The 25,639-nt window shown below is 40.2% G+C and overlaps 1 protein-coding gene across 2 annotated transcripts; it reads right to left on the bottom strand.

The window, feature by feature from the left end:
- Positions 1 to 610: 610 nt before the first annotated feature.
- On the bottom strand, positions 611 to 25,457 carry nup205 (nucleoporin 205). Of its 2 annotated transcripts, none has more exons than XM_062035894.1 (42): positions 25,257 to 25,457; positions 24,314 to 24,456; positions 24,053 to 24,224; positions 23,447 to 23,591; positions 21,320 to 21,479; positions 20,993 to 21,221; positions 20,668 to 20,832; positions 20,404 to 20,579; positions 20,179 to 20,295; positions 18,560 to 18,697; positions 18,312 to 18,462; positions 18,000 to 18,205; positions 17,702 to 17,884; positions 17,467 to 17,517; positions 15,247 to 15,456; positions 14,937 to 15,174; positions 14,667 to 14,856; positions 14,475 to 14,595; positions 14,083 to 14,164; positions 13,779 to 13,943; positions 13,523 to 13,647; positions 13,304 to 13,418; positions 12,544 to 12,693; positions 11,226 to 11,300; positions 10,930 to 11,087; positions 10,767 to 10,847; positions 10,467 to 10,658; positions 10,192 to 10,393; positions 10,013 to 10,111; positions 8,828 to 8,976; positions 8,507 to 8,698; positions 8,313 to 8,434; positions 8,113 to 8,245; positions 5,470 to 5,596; positions 5,320 to 5,393; positions 5,104 to 5,232; positions 4,896 to 5,022; positions 4,545 to 4,717; positions 3,332 to 3,461; positions 1,543 to 1,671; positions 1,284 to 1,357; positions 611 to 1,204 (listed from the first exon to the last, which is right to left on the bottom strand). In XM_062035894.1, the coding sequence occupies exons 1-42, from the start codon at positions 25,282 to 25,284 to the stop codon at positions 1,052 to 1,054; spliced, it is 5,979 nt and encodes a 1,992-aa protein (XP_061891878.1). In that variant the 5' UTR covers positions 25,285 to 25,457; the 3' UTR covers positions 611 to 1,051. The 2 variants fall into 2 exon arrangements, with proteins under 2 accessions (XP_061891878.1, XP_061891880.1); XM_062035896.1 differs by having other exon boundaries at positions 8,828 to 8,973.
- Positions 25,458 to 25,639: the final 182 nt, after the last annotated feature.

Below are 25,639 nucleotides of genomic sequence, written 5' to 3'. Positions count from 1 at the left end.
TATGTCATATTAGTGTACTATTTATTTGTTATATTAGTGAAGTGTAGCCATTTATTCATGTCATATTAGTGTACTATTTGTTTGTTATATTAGTGAAGTGTAGCCATTTATATATGTCATATTAGTGTGCTATTTATTTGTTATATTAGTGAAGTGTAGCCATTTATTGATGTCATATTAGTGAAGTTTGGCCATTTATTGATGTCCTACTAGTGCAGCTTGTTAGTGCAATCTATTAAAATCTCTACACTTTTGCTCAAATCTTCTCTCTCCTTAATTAGAAAAACTCAACGTAAATGAAACACCCCCTTTAATTATTTCCAAAGCCAAACAGGACGTAAAAGTCCTTAAGTTTTTGAAAAGTGTTAAAACGTTTTGGATTCTTTTTTGTTAAAATTTTTGAAATAAACATCAGTCCTTAAAAATATCAAATATATTTGCTTTTTTTAACTGTCAAATGTTTAAATTAGTCAATTAACTCATTATGCAAATGTATACTAATTGATAACTGTGACATTTGATAAAAAGGCCCTTTGAATGGTAAAACAAAAACAAAAAAACTGCATTTTTGGTATTATTGTTTAAGGCAAAAGTTGATTTAGAGACTTGCGCAAAAATAATGAATCCAAAATGTTTTTTTTAATGTTCTTTAGGCCAGTCTAATACCGGCCATTTACCATACTACTGGGAAAGAATTGGACATTGACATTTAAAGAATGAACATGAAAACAAATCATGTGGCATATAGTAATTATGCGCAAAAATACATTAAACATTTTTTTGAAAGGCCAACAAAGTCAGCTCTTTGTCCCCTGAGAGTTCAGAGTGATCAAAGTGTGCCACAAACAGTATAGAAAACATTTATTTGCACAAGATAAAGAGGAAGTAAACTAAATAAATGTTATTGTGTCATTCCCTCTTCTTTGGGAATCTAATTATCGTGATGTTATTGTCTCATAAGAAATATGTTTACCGGTTAAGTTTGCCATAATTTTCCTGTAAAAAATGCTTCATTGTGATAATGTTCAGTCGGGCCATAGTCTTGTCAGTCTCAGCTTTTGGGTTGTCTCAGGAGGCCTCGGATCCTGCGCACCAGAGCCTGGATGAAGGTGTAGCGAGAGTGCACTTGGCTGTACAAGCCTTCCACCTCCAAGAGCTTCTTCTGCAGAGCTTCTCCAAAACCGGCGGCCATGTCGCTCTTCAGCTGCTCAAACGCACACAAAGAGGAACCGTGAGTGATGTGGACAAGACGTGTATCACGTCGATGCGGTTCCGTTCCTCACCACTTCTAAATCTTGCTTAGTGACACGCGAGTTGGAACTTCTGCCAGCTCTTCCTTGAAGGCCACTTAGAGAGTCTGGAAGAAAAATGTGATATTATGGTGTTGAATAAGGACACCACCATGTGGGGTATTGTGGGAGGGACAACAGAACAGGCGACACAGAAGGTTTTAACACGTTTACATTCTTGTGAGTGCGGCGGTTCAGGAGATACTAGCACACACAGTTATGTGGGGGGGGAAAGTTTAAATTAATCCCTCACCGTCTGCAAGGCGGGATCGATATAAACTGGCTCCGGGCAGCGGGGAGTCCCTTGGGTCGGTGGGGGTGCAGTGCAGCAGGTAGTACTCCAGGTGGCGCCACAACACAAACAGACACGTCTCGATGATGTCTAATGAGGGCAGGAGGTCAAGGATTCACACATTTAGACACTTAGGTTAGACATTTAGGTTTAGGGTAATTTTCAGTCCGTATTGGTCAATAATAAAAGAAATGAATTATTGAGTTATATTATGAGCTCTGACAATATTGCTCAGTGTACAGTACAGGTCAAAAGTATGACTATTTACATTGTAGAATGTCACTGAAGCATCACAACTACTAATGATTACATGTGGAGTTATGTACTTAACAAAAAAGGTGAAATAACTGAAAACCTGTGTTAGTTTCTTCAAAATAGCCACCCTTTGCTCTGATTGCTGCTTTGCACACTCTTGGCATTCTCTTGATGAGCTTCAAAAGGTAGTCACCTGAAATGGTTTTCACTTCACAGGTGTGCTTGAAGCTCATCGAGAGAATGCCAAGAACGGGCAAAGCGGTAATCAGAGCACAAAAAAAAAAAGAAGCTTATTTTCTATTGTAATGTAGTTCCATCTAAATGATAAATGATAAATGGGTTATACTTGTATAGCGCTTTTCTACCTTCAAGGTACTCAAAGTGCTTTGACAGTATTTCCACATTCACCCATTCACACACATTCACACACTGATGGCGGGAGCTGCCATGCAAGGCGCTAACCAGCAGCCATCAGGAGCAAGGGTGAAGTGTCTTGCCCAAGGACACAACGGACGTGAGTAGGATGGTAGAAGGTGGGGATTGAACCCCTACACTTCTTAGACTTTAGTAAAAACTCATTTATTCTGATGTTTCAAGCTAGTTTAGCTGTTAGCATGCCTGCTAACGCTTGCTCTTCATCAGTGTGTAATAGGGCTGCAACAACTAATCGATTAAATCGATTAAAATCGATTATTAAAATAGTTGCCGATTAATTTAGTCATCGATTCGTTGGATCTATGCTATGCGCTGTTTTGTTTTGTTTTTAGAAAAAAATATATATATTTTTTTTTTTTACTAAACCTTTATATTTATAAACTGCAACATTTACAAACAGCTGAGAAACAATAATAAAAATAAGTATGGGGCCAGTATGCTGTTTTTTTTCAATAAAATACTGGATAGGATAGAAATGTAGATTGTCTCTTTTATCCGATTATTAATCGATTAAGTAATAATCTACAGATTAATCAATGATCAAATTCATCGTTAGTTGCAGCCCTAGTGTGTAACATGTATAGCCTCGTGCTCCAGTCTTCCAGTGACAATAAAACTTAAACTGTGTTTATTTGGCGCAAAGGAGGATTTTGAGGATTACTCAGAGGAGCGGCTCCACACTGTGTATGGAGATACAGTTAGCAGCTTCTCGTAATCTCTCGATGACCTTCAAGCACACCTGTGAAATGAAAACCAAATTCAGGTGACTACCTCTTGAAGCTCATCGAGAGAATGCCACGAGTGTGCAAAGCAGTAATCAGAGCAAAGGGTGGCTATTTTGAAGAAACTAGAATATAAAACATGCTTTCAGTTATTTCACCTTTTTTTGTTAAGTACATAACTCCACATGTGTTCATTCATAGTTTTGATGCCTTCAGTGACAATCTACAATGTAAAAAGTCATGAAAGTAAAGAAAACACATTGAATGAGAAGGTGTGTCCAAACTTTTGGCCTGTACTGTACGTACTAAAGTATATTCATATGAATATAAAAGGATACATGAGCACAGTGCGAGCAATTTGGCTCTGTTGTTGATGAGTTGGATCAATCTTCTCTTGGCCAACATGCTCCTTTGGACTGAGGAGATTTTCTCCACCCCTCCTGCTCCTGACACCAGACCTTGGCACAACTACAGAGACCACTGCTTAGACGGCATCTTAGACAGCATGAACATAGAAATGTAACGTGCCGGGGTGTCCCGATACAACTTTTTCACTTTCGATACTGGTATTGGAGCCTTGAGTGTAGACCAGTAACAATATTAATTTGACACGATATCAGTAGGAATCAGAGTATATCCTTTTTTTAGTAGTGTGGAATGGTAATACAATTTTTAATCAACTGTTATGAGTAACAGAAAAATAGTAAGTATGAAAAAAACTAACTTTACAGCATAAAAGTACATATTTTTATTATTTTAGAAAAGGTTGTCAAGTGAAATTACTCAAGACAACATTGGAATGTATAAAATACACTAACCATATGACAGATGTATACTTTTGAGTGTTAATTTGTGTTTTGGCGACACCTAGGGCCCAAAATAATTAATTACATTAAACTCATGAAATACCGTATTTTTTGGACTATAAGTCGCAGTTTTTTTCATAGTTTATACTCAGGAGCGACTTATGTGTGAAATTATTAACACATTACCGTAAAATATCAAATCATATTATTTAGCTCATTCACGTAAGAGACTAGACGTATAAGATTTCATGGGATTTAGCGATTAGGAGTGACAGATTGTTTGGTAAACGTATAGCATGTTCTATATGTTATAGTTATTTGAATGACTCTTACCATAATATGTTACGTTAACATACCAGGCACGTTCTCAGTTGGTTATTTATGCGTCATATAACGTACACTTATTCAGCCTGTTGTTCACTATTCTTTATTTATTTTAAATTGCCTTTCAAATGTCTATTCTTGGTGTTGGGTTCTATCAAATAAATTTCCTCCAAAAATGCGACTTATACTCCAATGCGACTTATATATGTTTTTTTCCTTCTTTATTATGCATTTTCGGCCGGTGCGACTTATACTCCGGAGCGACTTATACTCCGAAAAATGCTGTAAGTGGAATGATGCGTTGGTGACTGTGTACCTGAAAGTAATATGTAACTATACTTATTTGATACTTGCTGATGTGGGACTGATATCTGTATCGGATCAGGACACCCTTAAAAACACGTATGAGGTCCATCTTTACCTCCTTGAGCTCCTCCGGTGGCAGCTGGTCTAGACTTTGCAGCTTGCTGAGACTCTGCCTGTGACTCTGGTGGAAGCGGAAGAAGTCGGCGCTGCTGTTCTTCAGCAGGTAGACGACCAGGCCCAGACTGGGAGTTCGTGAATACGCCATGTTGGGCAAGGTGGAGGTGAGATCTGAGGACAGATTTTTTTTTGAGTTGCTGCTAAGTACACAAGTTGAAGAGAAAAATAAAATAAAAAAATGAAACACAATATAAAAATGTTTTATAAAAATAAATAATAATAAACATCTTCCAAGTTTAACAGAAATTTGCATTTGTACTTTCGGCATTCATTCTAAGGAGTTCCTGACCTGTGCGACCTCCGTCCCTGCTGTCTGGCTCGCTGCCAATGGGGCCGAAGAGGCAGATACTGAACTGGGCCTGAGCAGAGCTCTGCAGCAGCAGGATTTGGCAGTACTCCATAATGTTGGCACACACCTGAAGTCCCAGCAAACACTGTCAGTGCAACATGACTATGGACACAAGCTACACACAACAAGGCTTAAAATCTACTCCTACTTGTTGCTTGGCCACCTCCATCTCCTCTCGTCGTTCTGCCGAATCAGCGGCTGAGGTCATCTCCGTCTGTTTCATCAACCTCTCATACTCACTGCCTGCTAGGCGGCCGAGCAGCAACAGGCAGAGACGCTTAAAACCATAAAAAGTAACATTATATAACCAAGTTGAAATTAGTAAGGAAGTAAAGATGTTCAGATTAACATCAATCTCACCAACCTGGAATCTGCTGATGTGGCCTTGAAACTCCATCAGAGCTGCACCGTTGACCTCGCCGCCCATCTCCAGGGCACCTGATACAAACGTAGAGAAACGTCATCAAAACATTTGACCTCTCTTATCATTTGTTTCTTAAGGGTGTCTTTCTACCTGGAAGAGCCGTCTTACTAATGATACCAGAAAGCAGAGAAAGTTCCTGTAAAGCTCCGATGCTGAGCTCTGGACAGCGCAACAGTGCCTGGATGGTGTCCGCATGGACCATCAGCCACTGGAGGATCTGCAAACACACATTTTTTTACTCGGATTATTTTAATATTCTGTTTTCACAATCGTATGACAGTCAAGGAAATGTTCAACAAAGCACTGCCTCGACATAATCTTCAGCCGGGTCCACTCAAATGCATATTTACCTCCACCCTAATGTTACGTAATCATTGCCATTGGTTTGTCTGCCTGTTACGGAGTTACCATATTTTTCGGAGTATAAGTCGCTCCGGAGTATAAATCGCACCGGCCGAAAATGCATAATAAAGAAGAAAAAAAACATATAAGTCGCATTTTTGGGGGAAATTTATTTGATAAAACCCAACACCAAGAATAGACATTTGAAAGGCAATTTAAAATAAATAAAGAATAGTGAAAAACAGGCTGAATAAGTGTACGTTATATGACGCATAAATAACCAACTGAGAACGTGCCTGGTATGTTAACGTAACATATTATGGTAAGAGTCATTCAAATAACTATAATATATAGAACACGCTATACGTTTACCAAACAATCTGTCACTCCTAATCGCTAAATCCCATGAAATCTTATATGTCTAGTCTCTTACGTGAATGAGCTAAATATTATTTGATATTTTACGGTAATGTGTTAATAATTTCACACATAAGTCGCTCATGAGTATAAATCGCACCCCCGGCCAAACTATGAAAAAAACTGCGATTTATAGTCCGAAAAATACGGTAGTTAGTTAGCTACCTACTTATAGGTCGACTTTATGTAACTTTCCGGAAATGTCCAAAATGTTATTAGGAACAACTGATTAGAGCTGAAACCTTTCTATTACAGAATCAGAATCACTTCATTAATAATCCCTGAGGGGAAATTACAATTATCAGCACAATCCCATTCAAGATCAGACAAACATTACAGGGAGATAGAACAGGATCGCTGACGGGTCTGCCAACTTCCGGCGGCCCTTACAAAAAAGGTGAGAAACGGTCTAAGCCTGGGCCCCTGGAGAGGGGGTCCAGACTGAGGCCAAGGGAAAAAACAACTCATAGCCATAGCACACGTAAGAGGGAAACATCAAACATCTAAGAACACAAAGGACATTAAAGACATTAAAATAGCAGAGCTGATGCAACCACCCACTTCTACATACAGTATGAATAAAAAGTAAAAGAAACATATACATTATGGTGGCCTCTGCGGTGTTCCACGCCATTGTCTGCTGGGGTGGAGGGTACCTTATGTTTGTGTGTATGCTGGCCATCCGCCCCCACCCACAGAGACAAAGACAGTGGATGACAAACAAAAGTGTTCACTTCATTCTGCATAAGATGGTTCTAAAAGAAATATGGGCGGATTTTCATCAACCTTTCAGGAAATGCCAGAAATGGGATAAAGAACAAGTGATTACAATATTTAGGCTGATCCGAATCACCGTCTGAATTCAGGACTTATTTTTTACCATTGGAAGTTAGTCAGTTTTCCATGCATTTTGGCTTTTCTCAGGCTGTTGGAAAACACTGGCCAGAGTGGATATTTAAACAAAAACTAAAGCTACAGTGTTTGTGTGTGAACAAGTAAATCTGAGCTTTTCAGTTTCTGTTAAAAAATGTGTAACTTTATTTGATGTTTTTAAACCTCATTTAACAACAGAACGCAAGTAATGACGTCACTGACTTACAATTGATGGTTATGTGCAGCAGAAAACGCACGCATGTGTGTGTGCCTTATATCACACACAAGTGATTAAACAAACTTTTATGTTTCCTGGGCTCCATGTAAGTGTGATCAGATTTCAGACATAATGTCATTGTACATCCAATATAATAATATATCACTAAACTGATGAGCAGAGGCAATACAATGCGTGACTAAGTTAGCTGTGGTTGCTTTTTCAGGCTTCTGGATTGGTCAAAATGCACATGACAGCGAATGAACACGTTTTTATGCTATTTTTTATTCCAATTTACCTGCATTTTTTTTAAAATACCAATGTTCTTATTGGAAATGGCTCTAATGTAACAAACACAAACAAGACTAGACATGCTCCTGTATACAGTGGACCCCTACACATTCAGCATTTACCCTAAGTCAGTAATCATATAAAAATATGTGATGATAATACAAGTCAAATGTACAGTATATATGTACCAGCCCACAATTTGTACATGTATATGTCTTCATGGTTCACTAATATTGTTATTTTACTAAGTGTTTAGATGTCTTTCTTTGTTTGGCAGTCTTGAATGTACCGTAGCTGCATGAGGCAAAGCGAAAGCGAAACCTTTGTCTGACGCTGCCTGAGTTGAATAAAGTCATCTGTTATCGATCATTATCATTTATTATTGGTGGGTGTCTTCATATTTAATACAATAAATCAGTGTAAGACATATTTAGTACTTAAACGTGGATTGTGTTGCTTGGCAGAAGGCTTGGCAGAAGGGACGAGGTGTCGAAAATAAACTTGTTTATGGGCGTCTCAAATATTCGCTGATTTTCCCCTTTTTTTGATGGGTCCAGAACCGGACTGAAAGCAGTGATCTACCGTGTGCTTACCTGTGCTGCCCCCTGCTGGTGATTCATAGTGGTTGAGGTCAGGATCACCTGGAAGAGCCTCAGTGTGGGAAGAAGAATCTGCCTATAACGATCCATAGGGCTGGGGATGAAACCCGACGGGTCCCTCATAACCCTGTAAACACGCACATTACAGTCAGTCAAAATTGGAGACAGGTTTTTCATGACGCACCAATACTTACCTGTGAGAATCACTATCAGGTACCATGTCAAACACCTGACACTCAATCAGCTGTGCTACCAGTCCACTGCGCAGCAGCTCTACGGCCCCCTGGTTTGTCTTGGCCACACGGGTCAGCAGGGCCTGAAAACACATGTTTAACGATGCGCTCAATGAGGCTTTCAATGAATAAAAAGAATCAGAATCCCTCCACACCATTTTGCTCTCGTAGATATAGAGTGGCTTGAGGAGGGGAGGCTGAGGTGTGAGCAGGCACTGCAGGGCTGTGTCGTCCTGCCGCAGGCTCTCTACTAGTGAGCGAAGGTACCCACTGTTGCAAAAGTACACCAGCCACTGGTTCTGGCGGTCAATAGACAGGATTCGGTCCAGTACTGCCAGAGCGAGCATCTGTCAGACATTACTACCATTAGATAAGATGGCACTGTGCACATTTGAGAGTTATGACTCTCAAGCAAGGTAATTGTTGAAGGTCCAATACATGTACTGGATTGACAACATTTGAGATTGGACACATACCCTACTTATTTCATGGCCGTCACATGCATCCCTGCATACCACTTCCATCAGTGCCTTGCCATAGCTCTCGATGATGGTGAGGTTCTCTCTCTGCAGTTTGGAAAAGCCATCTTCAGGGGCTGTAAGACGCTCCCACATTGCCTTTCCTGCTAGAATAAAGAAGACAATATTTATGGGACAACATTAAATAGCATCCATGTAGGGGAACTGCACTTTTTTAAATTTTGCCAAACATTCACAGTCCTTATGTAAGACAAGAACACATATATTTTTCTTTTTTATGCATTCTAACTAGTAAATAAAGGTGAGCAAAGGTCTGCTAACAATGGAGCCAATGGGAGTCGCTCTGCCTATAAAGAGTTTAAAAAAACACTTCCATTAAAGTTCACGTTGTAAGTACGTAATGTAGTAACAGGCACATTTATAATAACATGTAATATTTACATATTATGCAGCGCTTTAATTTCACAAACGCATCACAAGGTTCGCTTTTTCCTTTGATAACATCACTGATTACTACTCACTGCAGACTTCATGAGAGCCAACAAACATAATAAAACATCACTTACTGTACAATGTCTGCTGTCACGGGGATGCCAACTGATAGGATGGTGTTAGATTCCCATTTAGATGAAGAATGACTAATAATCCTTGTGAAGAAATAAAAGGGTTGAACCAAGCATCTTCACGAGTCTTCTTTGCCATTTCCGGGTCTAAATTGGATGTCATAGTTGACTAACTTGTCAGATTATGCCCTCATCCTTCTATCAAAGGTGAGAGGCATTATTTATGATCTAGAATAAACTTTCACTAGTTCTGAGGCGAGAAAGCAGCTCACCAGCCGATGTCAATATAGCTTTACAAGCTAGTTAGCACTGCCGCTAAAAATAGCTTGTCTGTGTTGGCGCTTAAAATAACAATATTAATAATACTTGGTTAATATTCAGGTCACGAAATGTAAATGGAGTATTGTTGGCAGTTTTTGGATGGTTTTTTATATAGGGCTTTATGGGCAGAATAGAGGACCTCCCACAAAGCAGAGTTTTATTTACGAGTTAGAATGCATTTACAAAAACACGCATCTGTCTTCTTATCTCTCAAAAAGATTGTGAACGATAGGCAAAATTCCCCAAAAACTGCAGTTCCCCTTCAAAATATTACATATGCAAAATTACTGTGTTGTACCTGTCTGCAAAGTGTTTGGTTCCTCAGGTTTCTGAGCAATTTGAAGATAGTACAGCAAAGAGCCGTAGAGGTGAGCACGCAGACGCTGGTATCCTCCTCCTTCAGAAGCAACAATGTTGGTAAAATCTCCATATGAAAAATGTAAGAACAGTTTGAATGCGGTGAAGTATGATACTAACCAGTAGAAAGAATGAAGTCCAGCAGCTTGCGAAGGATAAGATGAAGGGCAGAGTTTGCTATAGAAGCAAAACCAGATGTAGATTCTAATCCCGCCCCTTGCTGATGCTCAGACAGAACTGATTGGCTGAGGTGAGCGGTCAGGGTGAAGACGGCCCCAGCGACAATAGGCATCAGTTCTCCTGCTGCATCCTCAGATAAAACCTAAGCAGCGTGTGACAACATCCATTAACGGCGGAAATCTAAGTCATTGAATGCATCGTTGTCACTAACTTACCTTGTCATGCAGATCCAGCAGCAGGTCTCTGATGATGAGCTGTCTGTCTTCCACTGCTATAACATCAGCAGGGCAGGCGGTCAGCAGTGTCTCCACCAGGCTCCTCCAGGACTGAAGCGCGTGTCTCTTTGCACTCAGACTCCGACGAACACGGTTACGCTCAACCACTTGCTGCAGGATGGAGTTCACCTCCTAAAACAATTTTTTTTTAAAAATAGGTATAATATGTTTGTTCCACTGCATGATACAGACAAGACTAAAAGCATGCAAAATAGTTCCAGTTTACTCAAGTTCACGTACCTCCATTAAGAGGGGTCTTTGTCCAATGGCTGCCATCCCTTGCAGTGCATTCACCTCAGCAACCAGCACTCTGTGGAGCAACTGTGAGGGACAAATACAATATGACGACTGATACTCAGTCAAACATCAAAATGATACAGAAAGCTCCGATCAAGAAAGTCACCTTAACATTGCACACAGTGTGCCCTTGCTCGTTGATGTGTTCACAGTTGGAGATCACTTGCTCTATCTGAGTGCGCTCAAAAAAGTCTAGCTGCAGCAGCTCAGGTACATCTTGACTGAAGTCGATGGCGTCCAACACACTCAGCAACTTCCTGCGTACTGATAACACCAAACAAGAACACCAAGGCAAGAAATGTCAACCATTGTTGTCATTAAGCAAAAACGTCCCAATGACAGGGTTTACACAAAAATCACGCAGCAACTTTTGAACTGGATTGTGAACCATGTCAAACTTACCTTTAGAAACGGAGTCAAAATGTAAGAAACCACTGACTGATCTGGTCTCTTCCTCCATGCCACATTCTCCTTCAGCTAAAATAATAACAAAATTAAATCAAAACGCAATTAAGCAAAGTCAATAATAATTACCGCAGACAAACTAGTAGTTGGTGACCTTATATTTACTGTACAGAAGTCTGAAAGCATTTTAGGATCACATATTTGTGGACATAAACTAAATCTGATGGGTACACACTAGGACTGGACAATTAATCGAATTTTCATTTTGATAATGGCTTCTTATGGTTATGAAAATACAATAATGGGGAAAAAACGATTAATGGGCTGCGCAACTTGCATTTTTATTTGACACAGTGCGAGTATGCATATTCAAAAATCACTAAACTCAACAAACAAAATAATATCAGGGAAATTGACATAAATGATAGTGAAATGTTGTCATTGTGAGGAGAAAAAACATTTGTTTGGGAAAAAAATGTGGTCGGTACCGCTCATTTATCCCCGACACACTCAACTGACTTATCCTGAACTAAACAATGTTGAGATGGCCACTTGAAAAAGCGACTAAACTACTAAGTTTAAAGCTAACAAGAACAATGCATACATCCACAACACATCTCATCTGCTTGTGTTGTTGTGAAAGGCATCATTGATAAAAGATCTATGTACAAACACCAGTCGCAACTTGAGAGGCGCTCTCTCTCTCTTTTTTTTTTTTTTTTTTTTTTTTTTAACAGCCTCAAGTGTTTACTCATCAAGCTTTTGAACAACAGCACAGCACACTAAATCCAGTCTGACTGCGCTTACAAAATAAAGGTTTCAAAAAAGTACCTTGCACAAGCATAATGTGCTAAAAGCACTTATTGATACATTTACAATATTAGTATGTTTTGACCTAAACACTGGTCAAAATTGTCCAAAGATTTATTGCACCAATAAATCTAAGGATTTTTTCATTAATTAAATATTTAATTAAATTTTACTCTGCACAAAAAGCACACACTCTATGGTGGTAAAAAAAATGATTGAAAAACAATTAAAACAGAAAAACTGAACTTTATTGATTTTTATATTGGTATTGTTATTTAAATGTATTGTTATTGGTATTATCATTTTACTTGCTGTGGTTTATTTGTTACCAATTTATACCTGGGGTTTTTTCAACTATGTTTGAAGTAAATTTTAGTCATACAATAAATACAAATGTGTTCAAAATAATGAATAATCATGTAATTAGTCGTGATTACAATATCAATCAAAATAGTCGTGATGATTATTTTTGCCATGATCATTCAGCCCTCGTACACACCCATACCTGCATGCTGTAAGTGTGGCTGGTCATCAAGCAGCAGGTTGATGAGGCGTTGCGTGTGTGAACGCTGGCGGTTCAGTGATGTCACCCGCAGCTCAATGGCAGCTGTTTTCATGAGCCAAGACATCTGGGACAGCGCAGCAATCTGGTCCCCTGGAGACATCAGAAGAAATAGGTCATACCCTGATCAGTACGATTATCAAGCACTATACAGTTGGGGTTCAGCATTTGTTCCCCCAATGTGATTTTCCCTCAATTTAATATAAAATAAAGTTAAACACAAATAATGCAACAGGAGAATTATCCCACATCTCCCCTTTGTACATCTGTAAATTTCTAAAGTAAGTCTGTACAGCAGATATGGGCATCTATCAACTATATAATTTGACCACATGGTTGGGCAGGTCAGGTTAAAAAAATACAATTCCAGTAGAACGACACTTTGTCAAGAGGTAATTGCTTCTTTATGTGTAAAAACAGATAAAATGTGGTAAATAACTGCAGCATATTTTTGGCCTTTTTTTCTCTCGCCATGTTCCAAAATTCCTCAGATGAAAACACAGTAGATGCCTGCGCGGATTATGTCCCAAGACATCCAAAAGGGGTGTTGTGTATTTTCATTCAAGGAATGTTTGTACAATTTATCAACATGACCATTTGTTTGCTTCAGTTTGTTCAGATGGTTGCATCCATGGTTGTTCAGTGTATTTTCAAGGCCAGTCATCATCATATGATCTGAAACCAAAGCACTGTGTATACTTACCAAGCAAGATGAAAGGTAAATGCTGCAAATGAGAGAACAGGAAGTCCTGGCTGGTCCTCAAATAGCGCATGGTGGGTCCAGATGTTTCAGAGGAGGCACACAGTTGGTAGATCACCTGAGGAAGCAACAGAAGAAATGTCCTTAAGCAAAGTGTACAATAGTTACGCCACTGTAAAGTGTTAAATATCAAAGTGTCATGTGTAAGGAGAGCAAGCAGACCTGGTAGCAAAGCTCAGCCAGGTGTGGTGCATTCTGAGTGAGCACAGGTCCAGATCGCTTCTCAGTGCCTCTCTGCAGGAGACTCAGGATGGCGTGCAGGCAGCTCCGAGGGCATCCTAATACACCTGTAACATATAAACTTTACCTTCCAAAGAAAGAACACACATTGTTGCCAAAAGGGCTATATAAATAAATGTTGATTGATCCTCTAAAGATCACAAATGAAACTACTGCAAATCAGTATCAACATACTAACCTTGGTCCTGCAGGTTGGTGGTAGAGACAGGCTTCTTGACTTCGTAACCCAGTAGATACAGCGCAAGATTGGGGGTCTTCAGCTCCAGAGAGGTTATGAGCAGGTTTAGGATATGAATCTGGGTTTCATGTCTTATTCGTGCCATCTTCTTTTGTGAATCTGAGTCTAGAAGTTGACAGAATTTGTAGTGATTGAGAAAGTCAGTACAAGTTGCTCATCTTCTAGTAGAGCAATATTCTGAAAACATATACATATTTTTTAAAGAAAATACCCAACACAACAAAACAATGAGCTGATCACTTACCATTTTCTGTTTCCGCTTCTTCTTCTGCTTCATCATTTTCCAGGCATTCTACAAAACCTGCCATCAGCTTCTCACTAACAGTCTAAGGAACCAAGAGGAAACAAACTGTCAGAGAGGTATTTATGTAGTAATTTGTGTTTTACTACGTTGTCGTAAAGTGTTGTAAGAAGTGTTTCAAATATTCTCAGAAATACTTTAAGATTAAGATAATAAATTGCATCCCATGAGAGTGTAGCTAATATTGTGACAAATATAGGTGCGCTGTTAAAAATATTTTTTAGGCTTAAAAACATTTTTTATTTCATGTAATATGTATAAATCAGATGATTATGTGATTTAGTACAATTTAATTTCTGCTCATTGTGCTTTGTATAAAAAAGAATAAGGAGTACCTGGTCATGCGTGAAATCCCCGACAAGCCGAACTTGAATGTTTGGGTAGTTGGCGATGCGACGCAAGATCTTGGCACTCTGGAAGGCTGCCTCAGGGTTGGAGTCGTTGTGGTATAAATACCTGATAGTAAACACAATAGCGTTAATAATTACACTGGTACAGAACAATCCTGTGGTTAAAAGAGTGATTACCTGGCCACATTGACGATGTGATCTGCTCTGCGGGTTTGAGGACTGACACCCTGCAAGAGCTGCTCCAATGGGGAAACCAGCAATGAGGCCTGGCTCTCTCTCAGGAGGTCCATGAACATCACCTCCTTCTGCAGGGCCAGGTCCAACAGGCAGAGGCAGTGCAGCACAGCAGACTCCAGGTGCTTCTTACCTAAAACACAGATTACATCATTATCAAAACAGTTACAAGCTTTTTAAGTTTTATTGATGGCAGCTTGCATGTATTCTCACCGTGGAAGAGGGCGTAGGTGTCCAGCTGTCGTGCACCCTCCTCCAGTACACTGAGGCAGAGCGCCAACATGGGCGAGTCGTTAAGGAGGTGAAACATGATGCTGTGGCCTGGTGGCTTGTGGGCTGGGACCTGCTCGCCCTGCAGCTCCACCATCTCCTGAACAAAGTCTGATGGCTGCGGCTCATAGTCCCGCAGCAGCTTGTGGAACACTTCGAGGGTAGCATCAGCTACTTCCCACTGAAAAAAGTCAGACACAAAAAATGAGACCACAGACGTATTAGAGACATTAAAAACAGAAAACCACTTCACCTTCTCAGCAGGACGTCGGTATGCTCTGGTGGGAAAAGCCAGAAAAACAGAATCACGCAAGAAGTCAAGGTATGGCTGAAAGCCTGGCACACGCAGCCCTGCACCCAAATTAAGGGGAAGGCTGCTTTCCACCAGCGTGCTGATCAGATGACAGAAGCCTCGGGTCAGAGGGTACTCCTCACAGCTGGACTCGATCTCATTTAGCTCCACCTGAGAGGAAACAACCAGGAAGAAAATTATACAATTAGACAATAGAGCTGGGCCATATGAAAATAATCAAATCACAATCAGTCAATATAGATATATATCACTATGTAAATAAAATCATTATTTTGTCATGTTTAAATATTACATTGCCAATAAGTGAGATGTGCATACATTAGGTTTGTTGTATTTAAATATGTATTTTGTGTCGGGTTGAACATGAAAGATGAACTGAAGAACATGTTTCAGAAAACAGGCAGCATGTACAGTATCTTACTGTTACATATTTACACCAGGGCTGCAACAACTAATCGACATTGTCAACAACAAAATTTGTCGGCGACAATTATATTTGTCGACAATAGAAGGCACGTTAACAAACGCAAACCACACGTTCGTGCATGAGTGGCTGTGCGCGCGGTTTGCGTCTGGCAGAGTCTCCTGTTAGAGAGAGTTTCAATTCCCATCTCCGGAAGAATTTTGAACATGTTACGAGGGAGGCGCTGGACATTGAGTCCGAGTGGACCATGTTCCATGCCTCTATTGTCAAGTCAGCCGATCGGAGATGTGGCCGTAAGGTGGTCGGTGCCTGCCATGGCGGTAATCCCAAAACCCGCTAATGGACACCAGCTAAAATAAGTTGTTTAGTATGTTCACTATCTTATTTAATGACCAAATTATTCTTTAATTGCAATAAGCAACATATGTTTAATGTAAAATAAGATTTTCTGTTAAAATAAATTCAATAACGAAGTTTTGTTGTGGTCCCCTTTATTTTGAAAAGTATAGTTAAGTTAAAGTACCAATGATTGTCACACACACACTAGGTGTGGTGAAATTTGTCCTCTGCATTTGACCCATCCCCTTGTTCACCCCCTGGGAGGTGAGGGGAGCAGTGGGCAGCAGCGTTGCTGCGCCCGGGAATCATTTCTGGTGATTTAACCCCCAATTCCAACCCTTGATGCTGAGTGCCAAGCAGGGAGGTAATGGGTCCCATTTTTATAGTCTTTGGTATGACTCGGCCCGGGGTTTGAACTCACAACCTACCGATCTCAGGGCGGACACTCTAACCACTAGGCCACTGAGTAGGTGGTAGCAAAATATCAAAATACATTTTGGTACTGGTACCAAAATATTGGTATCGGGACAACCCTAGTTCACATCCCACTTTCTAAAGCCAATAATATCGTGCAAATCAAATCGGCCAAGTCTCATGACAGAGGAAGACCTCTTTTTCACCTTGGCTACATATGATGTTTGTGCTGCATGCCGCTAATGCTGTATTTGTCTTTAGCAGGCTAGTCTTTTAGAGCGTGGACAAATTAACACTAGCAAAATTGCCTCTTGTTACTATTTAAGAAAAGTTAGTCTAATTTTTCAATATGGCGCTGCTGTAGTGGCAGCTGGCTGTGCTTTTGCGTGTCCTTTAATATTTCCCTCTTGTTTTTCCCTTTCGGGACTGCGCAATGAGAGGTGGCACTTTTGTGACTTCTGCGCTGCTTTTTTGAGGACTTTTGGCTATGCCTTGGGAGAGACGGGGCTGCGTAGCTGGCATTGCACGTCGGCAGAGGTTGGTAGGGTGTTTGCAATCGGTTGTCACTGGGATGTTCGCACCTCTACACAGCGAGATGGGCGAGCTTCGCAGAGTCCTAGCTGGCTCATCCACGCAGACCGAACTTTGGCCAGAGGCTCGTGGGCAGCCTAGGACAGAGTCAGCTCTCTTGGTCGCTATGTTAGGTCTGTTCCTGTCTCTGGCCATGTTGTCCCCACCCCAGACAAAAGCGTGGAGCACTGCAGTGGCCTGCATTGTATGTAGGTGTTAAGATGGTATTTTTGTTCTATTGTTTGTGTAAGCCAGGTGCAACTGTATGTGCGCAATATGTAATATTTATTGCTCATTTTTGTTTTTTCTTTGCGTTTTATTTTTGTCAGTTCTGTGCTCTTTTAATGTCCTTTGTGTTCTTTAATGTTTCCCTCTTTTTTTCACCTTATATTTTGTGGACTTTTTGAACTCACCTCAATTCCTGCTGCCTGTTTTTGTCCTGGAGCACGCACCGTCTGAAGGATCTGTGGAAGAAAAATTAAAACTTAAGCAGATCTGTCTGATATTACAAACAATAGAGTATTTGTATACATAACATCAATTTAACCCCGCTTTTGGAGCACATGTCTAGTTTAGTCCTTTTTTAATAAAGACTCACAAAGTACTTATTTCAGAAAATGTCCAGAATACCAATTTTTAAACACAAACCTGTGTGTACTCCAGCGACTGCCACAGTGAAGCTGCGATTTCAGGTGATTTCCCAAAGGCAGCCAGGCAGTGAAGCAGCTCAGCTTTAAGAACGGGCGGAACGCTACACTGCAGTAAGCCCAACATCACCACAACAGGGGTCCACTGGGGATGCTCACACAATGCCAGGCGAGCATTTTCACTCTGAAAAACATATAGAAATGAAAAAAGATATATATTCAAAGCATTCTCAGGCAAACTTAGGACAGGATGTCCATGTTGTTGATACTGGAAAAACAAAACACCCTTGAAAACATACCCATGTAATGATTGTAGTGAGTAATTGCAAAAATGAGGTAAGTCCTTCCAGTTCTCTTTGAGTGATACCCCGCAGAGGCGGGTGGCGATATTGCGCTGCATCTGGGTTTGGTAGGTCTCTACGTAAATTCTCATGGTACAGCATCAGAGAGTGGAAAAAATGCTCCCATGACACAGGACTGCCCGATACTCCTTGGAGATTATCACCTGCACATGGATTTAGATGGTTGCCATTGTTCTGATGTGCACTAAACTAGCAACAGTCTTGAAGTACACCTGTCAATTTATATATAGTGTAAATTATTTATCTTACTGTGTGTAGCGCCATTTGTTTTAAGCAGGCTGAAACAGTAGTGGGCACACTGAGGACCATTGGCAAGGCCTTTTAGCATTCGGAGATAAGAGATATAGAGCGTGGAGGGCAGAAGGTCTCCCATTTGACGCACAAACTTGGACAGAACAACCTGCATCAACACAAAGCAAGAGTGAAAGTAGATAGAAACAGTTAAATTGGATGGTTACAGCATTGTATGCTGGCATTCTGAAGAAAACTGCTCGTACCTGTTTATGTGGTGGCCTCTGCATTGCCATTCCCAGGTAAGATCCTTGTAGTGAAGTGTGCTGTAGAGACTCTGTGGGACACCAGAATTCCAGACCCAACTCTAAGCCAAATGGATCCTTATCGTAAAACACTGCGATCTGTAAAAACAAAAAGAAACAAAGGAAACCACTTCTAATCACATGTTGAAAGTGAGGCGCAGATTAATACAAACTATTAGACTTTTAGATTCTAATGACTTATAGTACATGAAGTGTACTAAATAGTTTAGTTGTAGGTTGACTGTATACACAAACAAATAAAATAGCTAAATAAAGTATTGACAAACAAAGTTGCACTTCAATATTAAACGTGTAGGCAGAGGTGGAGTTGTACATTACTTAACTGATAATCAAGTTAGGACCTTCTTAAACAAAAGTGCAAAGTAACAATATAAACACTACAGTTTAAACAGAAGTATTAACAGTCATATGCAAAACAAAATTAAGTTTGGCAGATTCCGAGTGAGGAACACCAAAATGATATGACAACATGACAGCACTTTAAAAAAATGCTAGTTTTACAACAGTATTAAATGGCAGCATGTCTTTGGCGAAGTATGTCTGTGAGCGCACACTACTGGTATTTTGCACTGTTTTACACTGACCTGTCACCTGGCTTCTTCATCAAATGAGAAGTGAGTTTAGACTGTCAAGTGGTTGTTTTTCAAGTGGGCGTTGTATTCGCGCACATTTGGCAAACTGGCTTTACGGTTGGTTTTGTGTTTATTTTGTCTATGTTAGCTGCTACCTGCTAACTAATTGCACTGATGCTAGCCGGCCAGCGGCCCCGCATCACTGCACAAACTGTCAAAGACAATGAGGACAAGATAATTCACCCCCTTGTTTTCTTTCCGCTATGGTACAAACGCGCGTAGCCGCTAAAAGCGACGAAAAGCGTAAATGCTCTTGAAGCATGCATTATGGCGATTTATCGACTTTAATTTTTATTATCGTCGGTTAATTGACTTATTGAATATCGGCCCAGGCCTAGGTATGGATTTACCCAAAGTGCTTTGCGCGAGTCTACCATTGTAGTCAATAGACAATAAGCTCCTTCTTTTTCGTTATCCTCTTGTTGTGAGGCAGACTGGCTTGTACATGCTCATGCATCCTCCGCTGTTGCCATTTCTAATACAAATTAGCGTATAGTTCGAATTCGTCAGTAGACTCCAAATGGGAGCGATAAAAACTACAACATGGAATGACAAAGAGCGTTGAAGCGGAGCCGCGTAAATAAGACCACCCAAAAAAATGGTGCATCATAAAACCGAAAACTGTAAAACAATCTGTGCAAAACTTTTACCAAATAACCACCACTACATGTTATGTAGACCACAAAGAAGTGTTTTAAATGTACAAAATAAGTCATAATATGATCTCTTTAAATTTAAATGTAAATCATAATAGGTGGACTACAGATGGAAATTAGCCTTTGGCTATATCTGGCAAATTTACATTTTATAAGTTCATTACTTGCATTGTCCCATGTAACAAATAAGTATCAGTATAAGTTGCTCCTTATGTTATGACAGTTACTGTAAATATATGTACTGCGCTGCGTGCGTGCATACAAAACATACAAGCATCATGAGGTGGTCCAAGTCCTTGCGCAATGACGATGGTGGCTCATTCTCCATTTGTAGGGACATGTGCACTAAGCGGGCATCCTCATCCGCACGGTTGCGGAGCTGCTTCACCTAAAAGAAAAAGAAAAATGTAAATGAATGCAAACATGTAGGCAAAAGTACACAGAACTGGTCTTTAATCTTTCACAACGTAGCTGTGGAGATTGTGCCATAGCCTACCTTCATTGGCATTAGAGCCAGAAAATCTGTGATAAGTGAGTGAAGGCGGCGAATGTAAAATTCTTCCTGGAAAAATCCCTCACAATCGAGCATGCCCTCTTTAAAGAAGAGGAAAACGTCTCCCAGGACAGCCTGGTCTGCCAGAGCTTCGTCTGCCTCAGTGAACTCCACCAAGGCTTCACAGAAAAAATACAGAACTTTAGAAATGTGCGTTACTTTCCAAATTTAGGCAGAGTGAAATTAATAATCTTAGATGAGTCTAACCTGCACCCTGTGGCAGCTGGGACAGGACCCTTAGGGAGAGCGACCAGGCCAGACGACACACGGCCTGCAGACCTGGAAGCTTCCATGGCTGACTGTCCATCAAACGACTGTGCACTGCAGACACGTACTGTCTCTCCGTTAGCAGCGGAAGCGTCTGAAGAAGGTCTAAAATAACATTTAAAAAACACAATGTCATGGGAAATATGAGATCAAGTCATACTGTAGATGAGTTGGTAATGTCTGATGGGTAATCTTCCCTTTTATCACTGACGGAAGTATCTTTGAAATTCCGAAATGTGTGTATAATGTTAGTATATGTTCTCACCGTCCCTATCTTCTGTCCCCTGCTCGATGAAACTAACATCCAAACAGTACAAAAGTGCCATGACCAGAGCCAGATTCACACTGTCCAGTGAGCCATTAGCTTGAGCCGTCACAGTCTCCAAATGGCCAATTAGAGTCAGCGTATCGTCTTTAGTCAGAGGTGATTGACAGGTCCATGCAAACAGGCTGTCCACAAGGGCCTGACGACATTCTTTGATGAGGTCAGAAACCTGGGGACAACAGTGAAAGTTAGCATACTGTTTGACATAGGTTATAACCATAAGGCTACTGGCATCACAGTCATTCAAACACAACACATTTGCTCTACCTGCTTCCTGTGCTTTTCATTTCCTAAGCCGCGTTCCTTTTGCAGCCGTTCAAACTCTCGTGTCAGATTTATCTCGTTCACCAATGTCAAGATGCGTTTCGTCAACCCCTGGCTCATTAGTTCATCAGTGAAGTTTGTCGTCAAAGAAACAAGCTCTCCACTGAGTGACGGGGGGGAAACAGCAAATGTTTACAACTAATGCAGATTAACTTAAAGGCCTACTGAAACCCACTACTACCGACCACGCAGTCTGATAGTTTATATATCAATGATGAAATCTTAACATTATAACACATGCCAATACGGCCGGGTTAACTTATAAAGTGACATTTTAAATTTGCCGCTAAACTTCCGGTTCGAAACGCCTCTGAGGATGACGTATGCGCGTGACGTAGCCCGACGAACACGGGTATGCCTTCCACATTGAAGCCGGTACGAAAAAGCTCTGTTTTCATTTCATAATTCCACAGTATTCTGGACATCTGTGTTCGTGAATCTGTTTCAATCATGTTCATTGCATTATGGAGAAGGAAGCCAAGCAAGCAAAGAAGAAAGTTGTCGGTGCGAAATGGACGTATTTTTCGAACGTAGTCAGCCACAACAGTACACAGCCGGCGCTTCTTTGTTTACATTCCCGAAAGATGCAGTCAAGATGGAAGAACTCGGATAACAGAGACTCTAACCAGGAGGACTTTTGATTTGGATACACAGACGCCTGTAGAGAACTGGGACAACACAGACTCTTACCAGGATTACTTTGATTTGGATGACAAAGACGCAGACGTGCTACTGTGAGTATGCAGCTTTGGCTTTTTTTTGCGTATGTACGTAACTTTTTTAAAATATATAAGCTTTATGAACCTTGGGTTAGGTGAACGGTCTTTTGGGCTGAGTGATTGTGTGTGTTGATCATGTGTTTGAATTGTATTGGCGTGTTCTATGGAGCTAGGAGCTAGCAGAGGAGCTAGGAGCTAGCATAACACGTACCGTACCGTAAGTGCGCGTCACGTACGTAACTTTTTAAAAATATATAAGCTTTATGAACCTTGGGTTAGGTGAACGGTCTTTTGGGCTGAGTGATTGTGTGTGTTGATCGGGTGTTTGAATTGTATTGGCGTGTTCTATGGAGCTAGGAGCTAGCAGAGGAGCTAGGAGCTAGCATAACAAACACGCAGGTGTTATTATGCAGGATTAATTTGTGGCATATTAAATATAAGCCTGGTTGTGTTGTGGCTAATAGAGTATATATATGTCTTGTGTTTATTTACTGTTGTAGTCATTCCCAGCTGAATATCAGGTACCGTGAGTATGCAGCCTTGGCTGCTAAACATTCGATAACTTGACCGTATGTGCGCGTCACGTACGTAACTTTTTAAAAATATATAAGCTTTATGAACCTTGGGTTAGGTAAACGGTCTTTTGGGCTGAGTGATTGTGTGTGTTGATCAGGTGTTTGAATTGTATTGGCGTGTTCTATGGAGCTAGGAGCTAGCAGAGGAGCTAGGAGCTAGCATAACAAACACGCAGGTGTTTTTATGCAGGATTAATTTGTGGCATATTAAATATAAGCCTGGTTGTGTTGTGGCTAATAGAGTATATATATGTCTTGTGTTTATTTACTGTTGTAGTCATTCCCAGCTGAATATCAGGTCACCCCCGGCTCTCACAGCATCTTCCCTATCTGAATAGCTTCAACTCCCCACTAGTCCTTCACTTGCACTTTACTCATCCACAAATCTTTCATCCTCGCTCAAATTAATGGGGAAATTGTCGCTTTCTCGGTCCGAATCTCTCTCACTTCATGCGGCCATCATTGTAAACAATAGGGAACTTTGCGTATATGTTCAACTGACTACGTCACGCTACTTCCGGTAGGTGCAAGCCTTTTTTTTATCAGATACCAAAAGTTGCAATCTTTATCGTCGTTGTTCTATACTAAATCCTTTCAGCAAAAATATGGCAATATCGCGAAATGATCAAGTATGACACATAGAATAGATCTGCTATCCCCGTTTAAATAAAAAAAATTCATTTCAGTAGGCCTTTAATTGTCAATCACTGCAATATAATAGCTAAGATGTATGTGCCCAATTGGTGAAAAAACACAGGATTAAATCCAGCATTTACCTTAAGTCCAGGGTGAAAGTCTTGCCATGACGTGACTGGATAAGTGTGCGCAGAGAGTTGGCCACACAAAGCTTGCCATCCCAATAGAGGAGCACTGCCACCAGCCCGCGTGTCAAACCTGGAAAGTGGGACTGCTGCTGTTCGCCTTTGACAAAAAAATACATATATTTATACATTATCCCCTCGATTTTCAAACTGTGGTACAGGCAGCTATCACAGAATCACTCAATTAAATATTATATTTGCAATATTTTTATTTTTATTCATTATTTCAGTGTTTTATTTTACTACATTCAAACAAGGTGTTACTGTTCAAACTGTGTGTAGTGTTAGAGTGGCAAAATATATTACAAATAATTGTTAAATAAAACGTATGCCTTGTTTCTAAAGAATACTTGGGCCTAATACGCAAATGTATTTTAATGTTGGTCATTATAGTCATACTTGCAGAGCCATGTTTTTACTGAGGTGGTGCTTGGAGAAAGAAAGTTTGAGAACCACTATTCAATTAAAACAAAAACTTTAAATAAGGATTAGTGGTTTACCACGATCATTTAAATGCTGTGATGTACAGTCAAATATGATGTTTGCATAATGTTGTCTTACCTGCTAGCAACAGCTCCAGAGCTGCCAGCTCTCCAATATCAAACAAGTCACTGAGGATGAAGGCCTCTGAAAGAAGTTGCTCTTGAAGCAGTCGTGATCCCTGCTGACCTTGAATGGCGATGCCTTCTGTGCTGGCTTTGCGCACCTTCTCTCTCTGCTCTGCACTTTTTGGCTGAAATTGACGAGAGAATATTGAAGGTGCATCAACATTTTTACATGTAATAAAGTAGCCCAGCAGAGACTGCCTTTACATCAGCTTACCGGATTCTTAAAGAGGGACAGAAAGTGTGGTTTGTGTTTTTTCAACTGCAGGTCGAGCAGATGAAAGCTCTCTGGTTGTCTTCTTAACACAGCCCCCTCTACGGTCTCCCATAGCTCCTTCAGTGGCCTCCACAGACTGGCTCCTATGTGAAGACAGAAAAATGAATCTCACAACGGATCACACAAGAATAAAACATAATCAAACTAAATACAATTATAAAAAGCAGTTTGAATTTAAAAAACCCTTAATTGATGTTGATGAGAAGAAATGCATTTCTCCAACGCGTTGTGTATTTGTACAATGAAAAGAGTAAAAAGTGTCAACCCTGCAATATAACAAACATCTGCAAGACTTTGGCAACATATAAACACAAATGTTATTTGCTCCAAAAGGTGTTATAGTCTTTAGCATTCATTTTATTTTATTTATAAGGTGGTGGTATTATAAATATAGTATATTTCATAAGCCAATTTAGTCCTGTGTTTTTTAATCATTGTTCTCAGAAAATACGATGCTAAACTTGGCAAAGTTTATATTACACGATATTATTCTATAAACAAGCTTAACAACAACACAGGAAACACACCACTGATCAATCCAAGAGTCACACTGACACTGCTACGTTGACATGACGTAGGTCATTTAAAACATTTAACTCATCTCTAACGTGGGGTGCATGATTCTGAGCTTTAAAAAATACAGTATACAGTTGTTTTTGTTTGTTTGTTCCACTTTTGTTTCCGAATAAGAACACTTGTCTTGGTAAACTGGCAGCTTTAGCCAAGCAGCTCCAGTATTAACATGGGGCTCTCCATGTGATAAACACTATTGAAACACGAGGGGCTGGAGCTTTGAATTTACATACATTTGCGAGATACGATTAGTTAATTTAAGCTAACAATAAATGAGTAAAATTATACAATAAGAAAATGTGGTTCGTACCCGAATTTACCGCCATCTGCGCCGCCATGACACAATCCGAGGAGTGTGTGATGGTGGGCTTTTTTCTCCCTGCCTGAGAGAAATTAAAAAAAAAATTTACGCTTGCACTAACATATTCAGGGAATTCTCCAGATTAAAATCCTAAACTGAAAATTAATATGAAAATAGGGCCTTCATGTTCGTTCGAACTGACACCTGACAATTATGTGTAATTCTATCAGGCAGGGTCCTAAGCGCCCCTTCTATGAACATTTTAGTCCACCAGGCAAATTTCGTTTGTTTAGATTTAATTGTACGTCATAAAAATGAATATGTTACAATTCGTATGTAAATGTATATTTAAAACCATGAAATACTTTTTTTCCACAGAAAAAAATATATAT

Source organism: Entelurus aequoreus, linkage group LG24, assembly GCF_033978785.1.
Source record: "Entelurus aequoreus isolate RoL-2023_Sb linkage group LG24, RoL_Eaeq_v1.1, whole genome shotgun sequence".
NCBI classification, from domain to species: domain Eukaryota; kingdom Metazoa; phylum Chordata; class Actinopteri; order Syngnathiformes; family Syngnathidae; genus Entelurus; species Entelurus aequoreus.
This window is presented reverse-complemented; position numbering and strand designations above follow the sequence as displayed.

Excerpts from the sequence above, each read along its gene's own strand:
- nup205 (XM_062035894.1), bottom strand. The coding sequence starts at position 25,284 with ATGGCGGCGCAGATGGCGGTAAATTCGG. Across the intron at positions 17,518-17,701 it reads AGTCGCTGGAGTACACACAG|ATCCTTCAGACGGTGCGTGC; the intron begins GTTTGTGTTTAA and ends TTTCTTCCACAG. Across the intron at positions 1,205-1,283 it reads CTAAGCAAGATTTAGAAGTG|CTGAAGAGCGACATGGCCGC; the intron begins GTGAGGAACGGA and ends GCGTTTGAGCAG.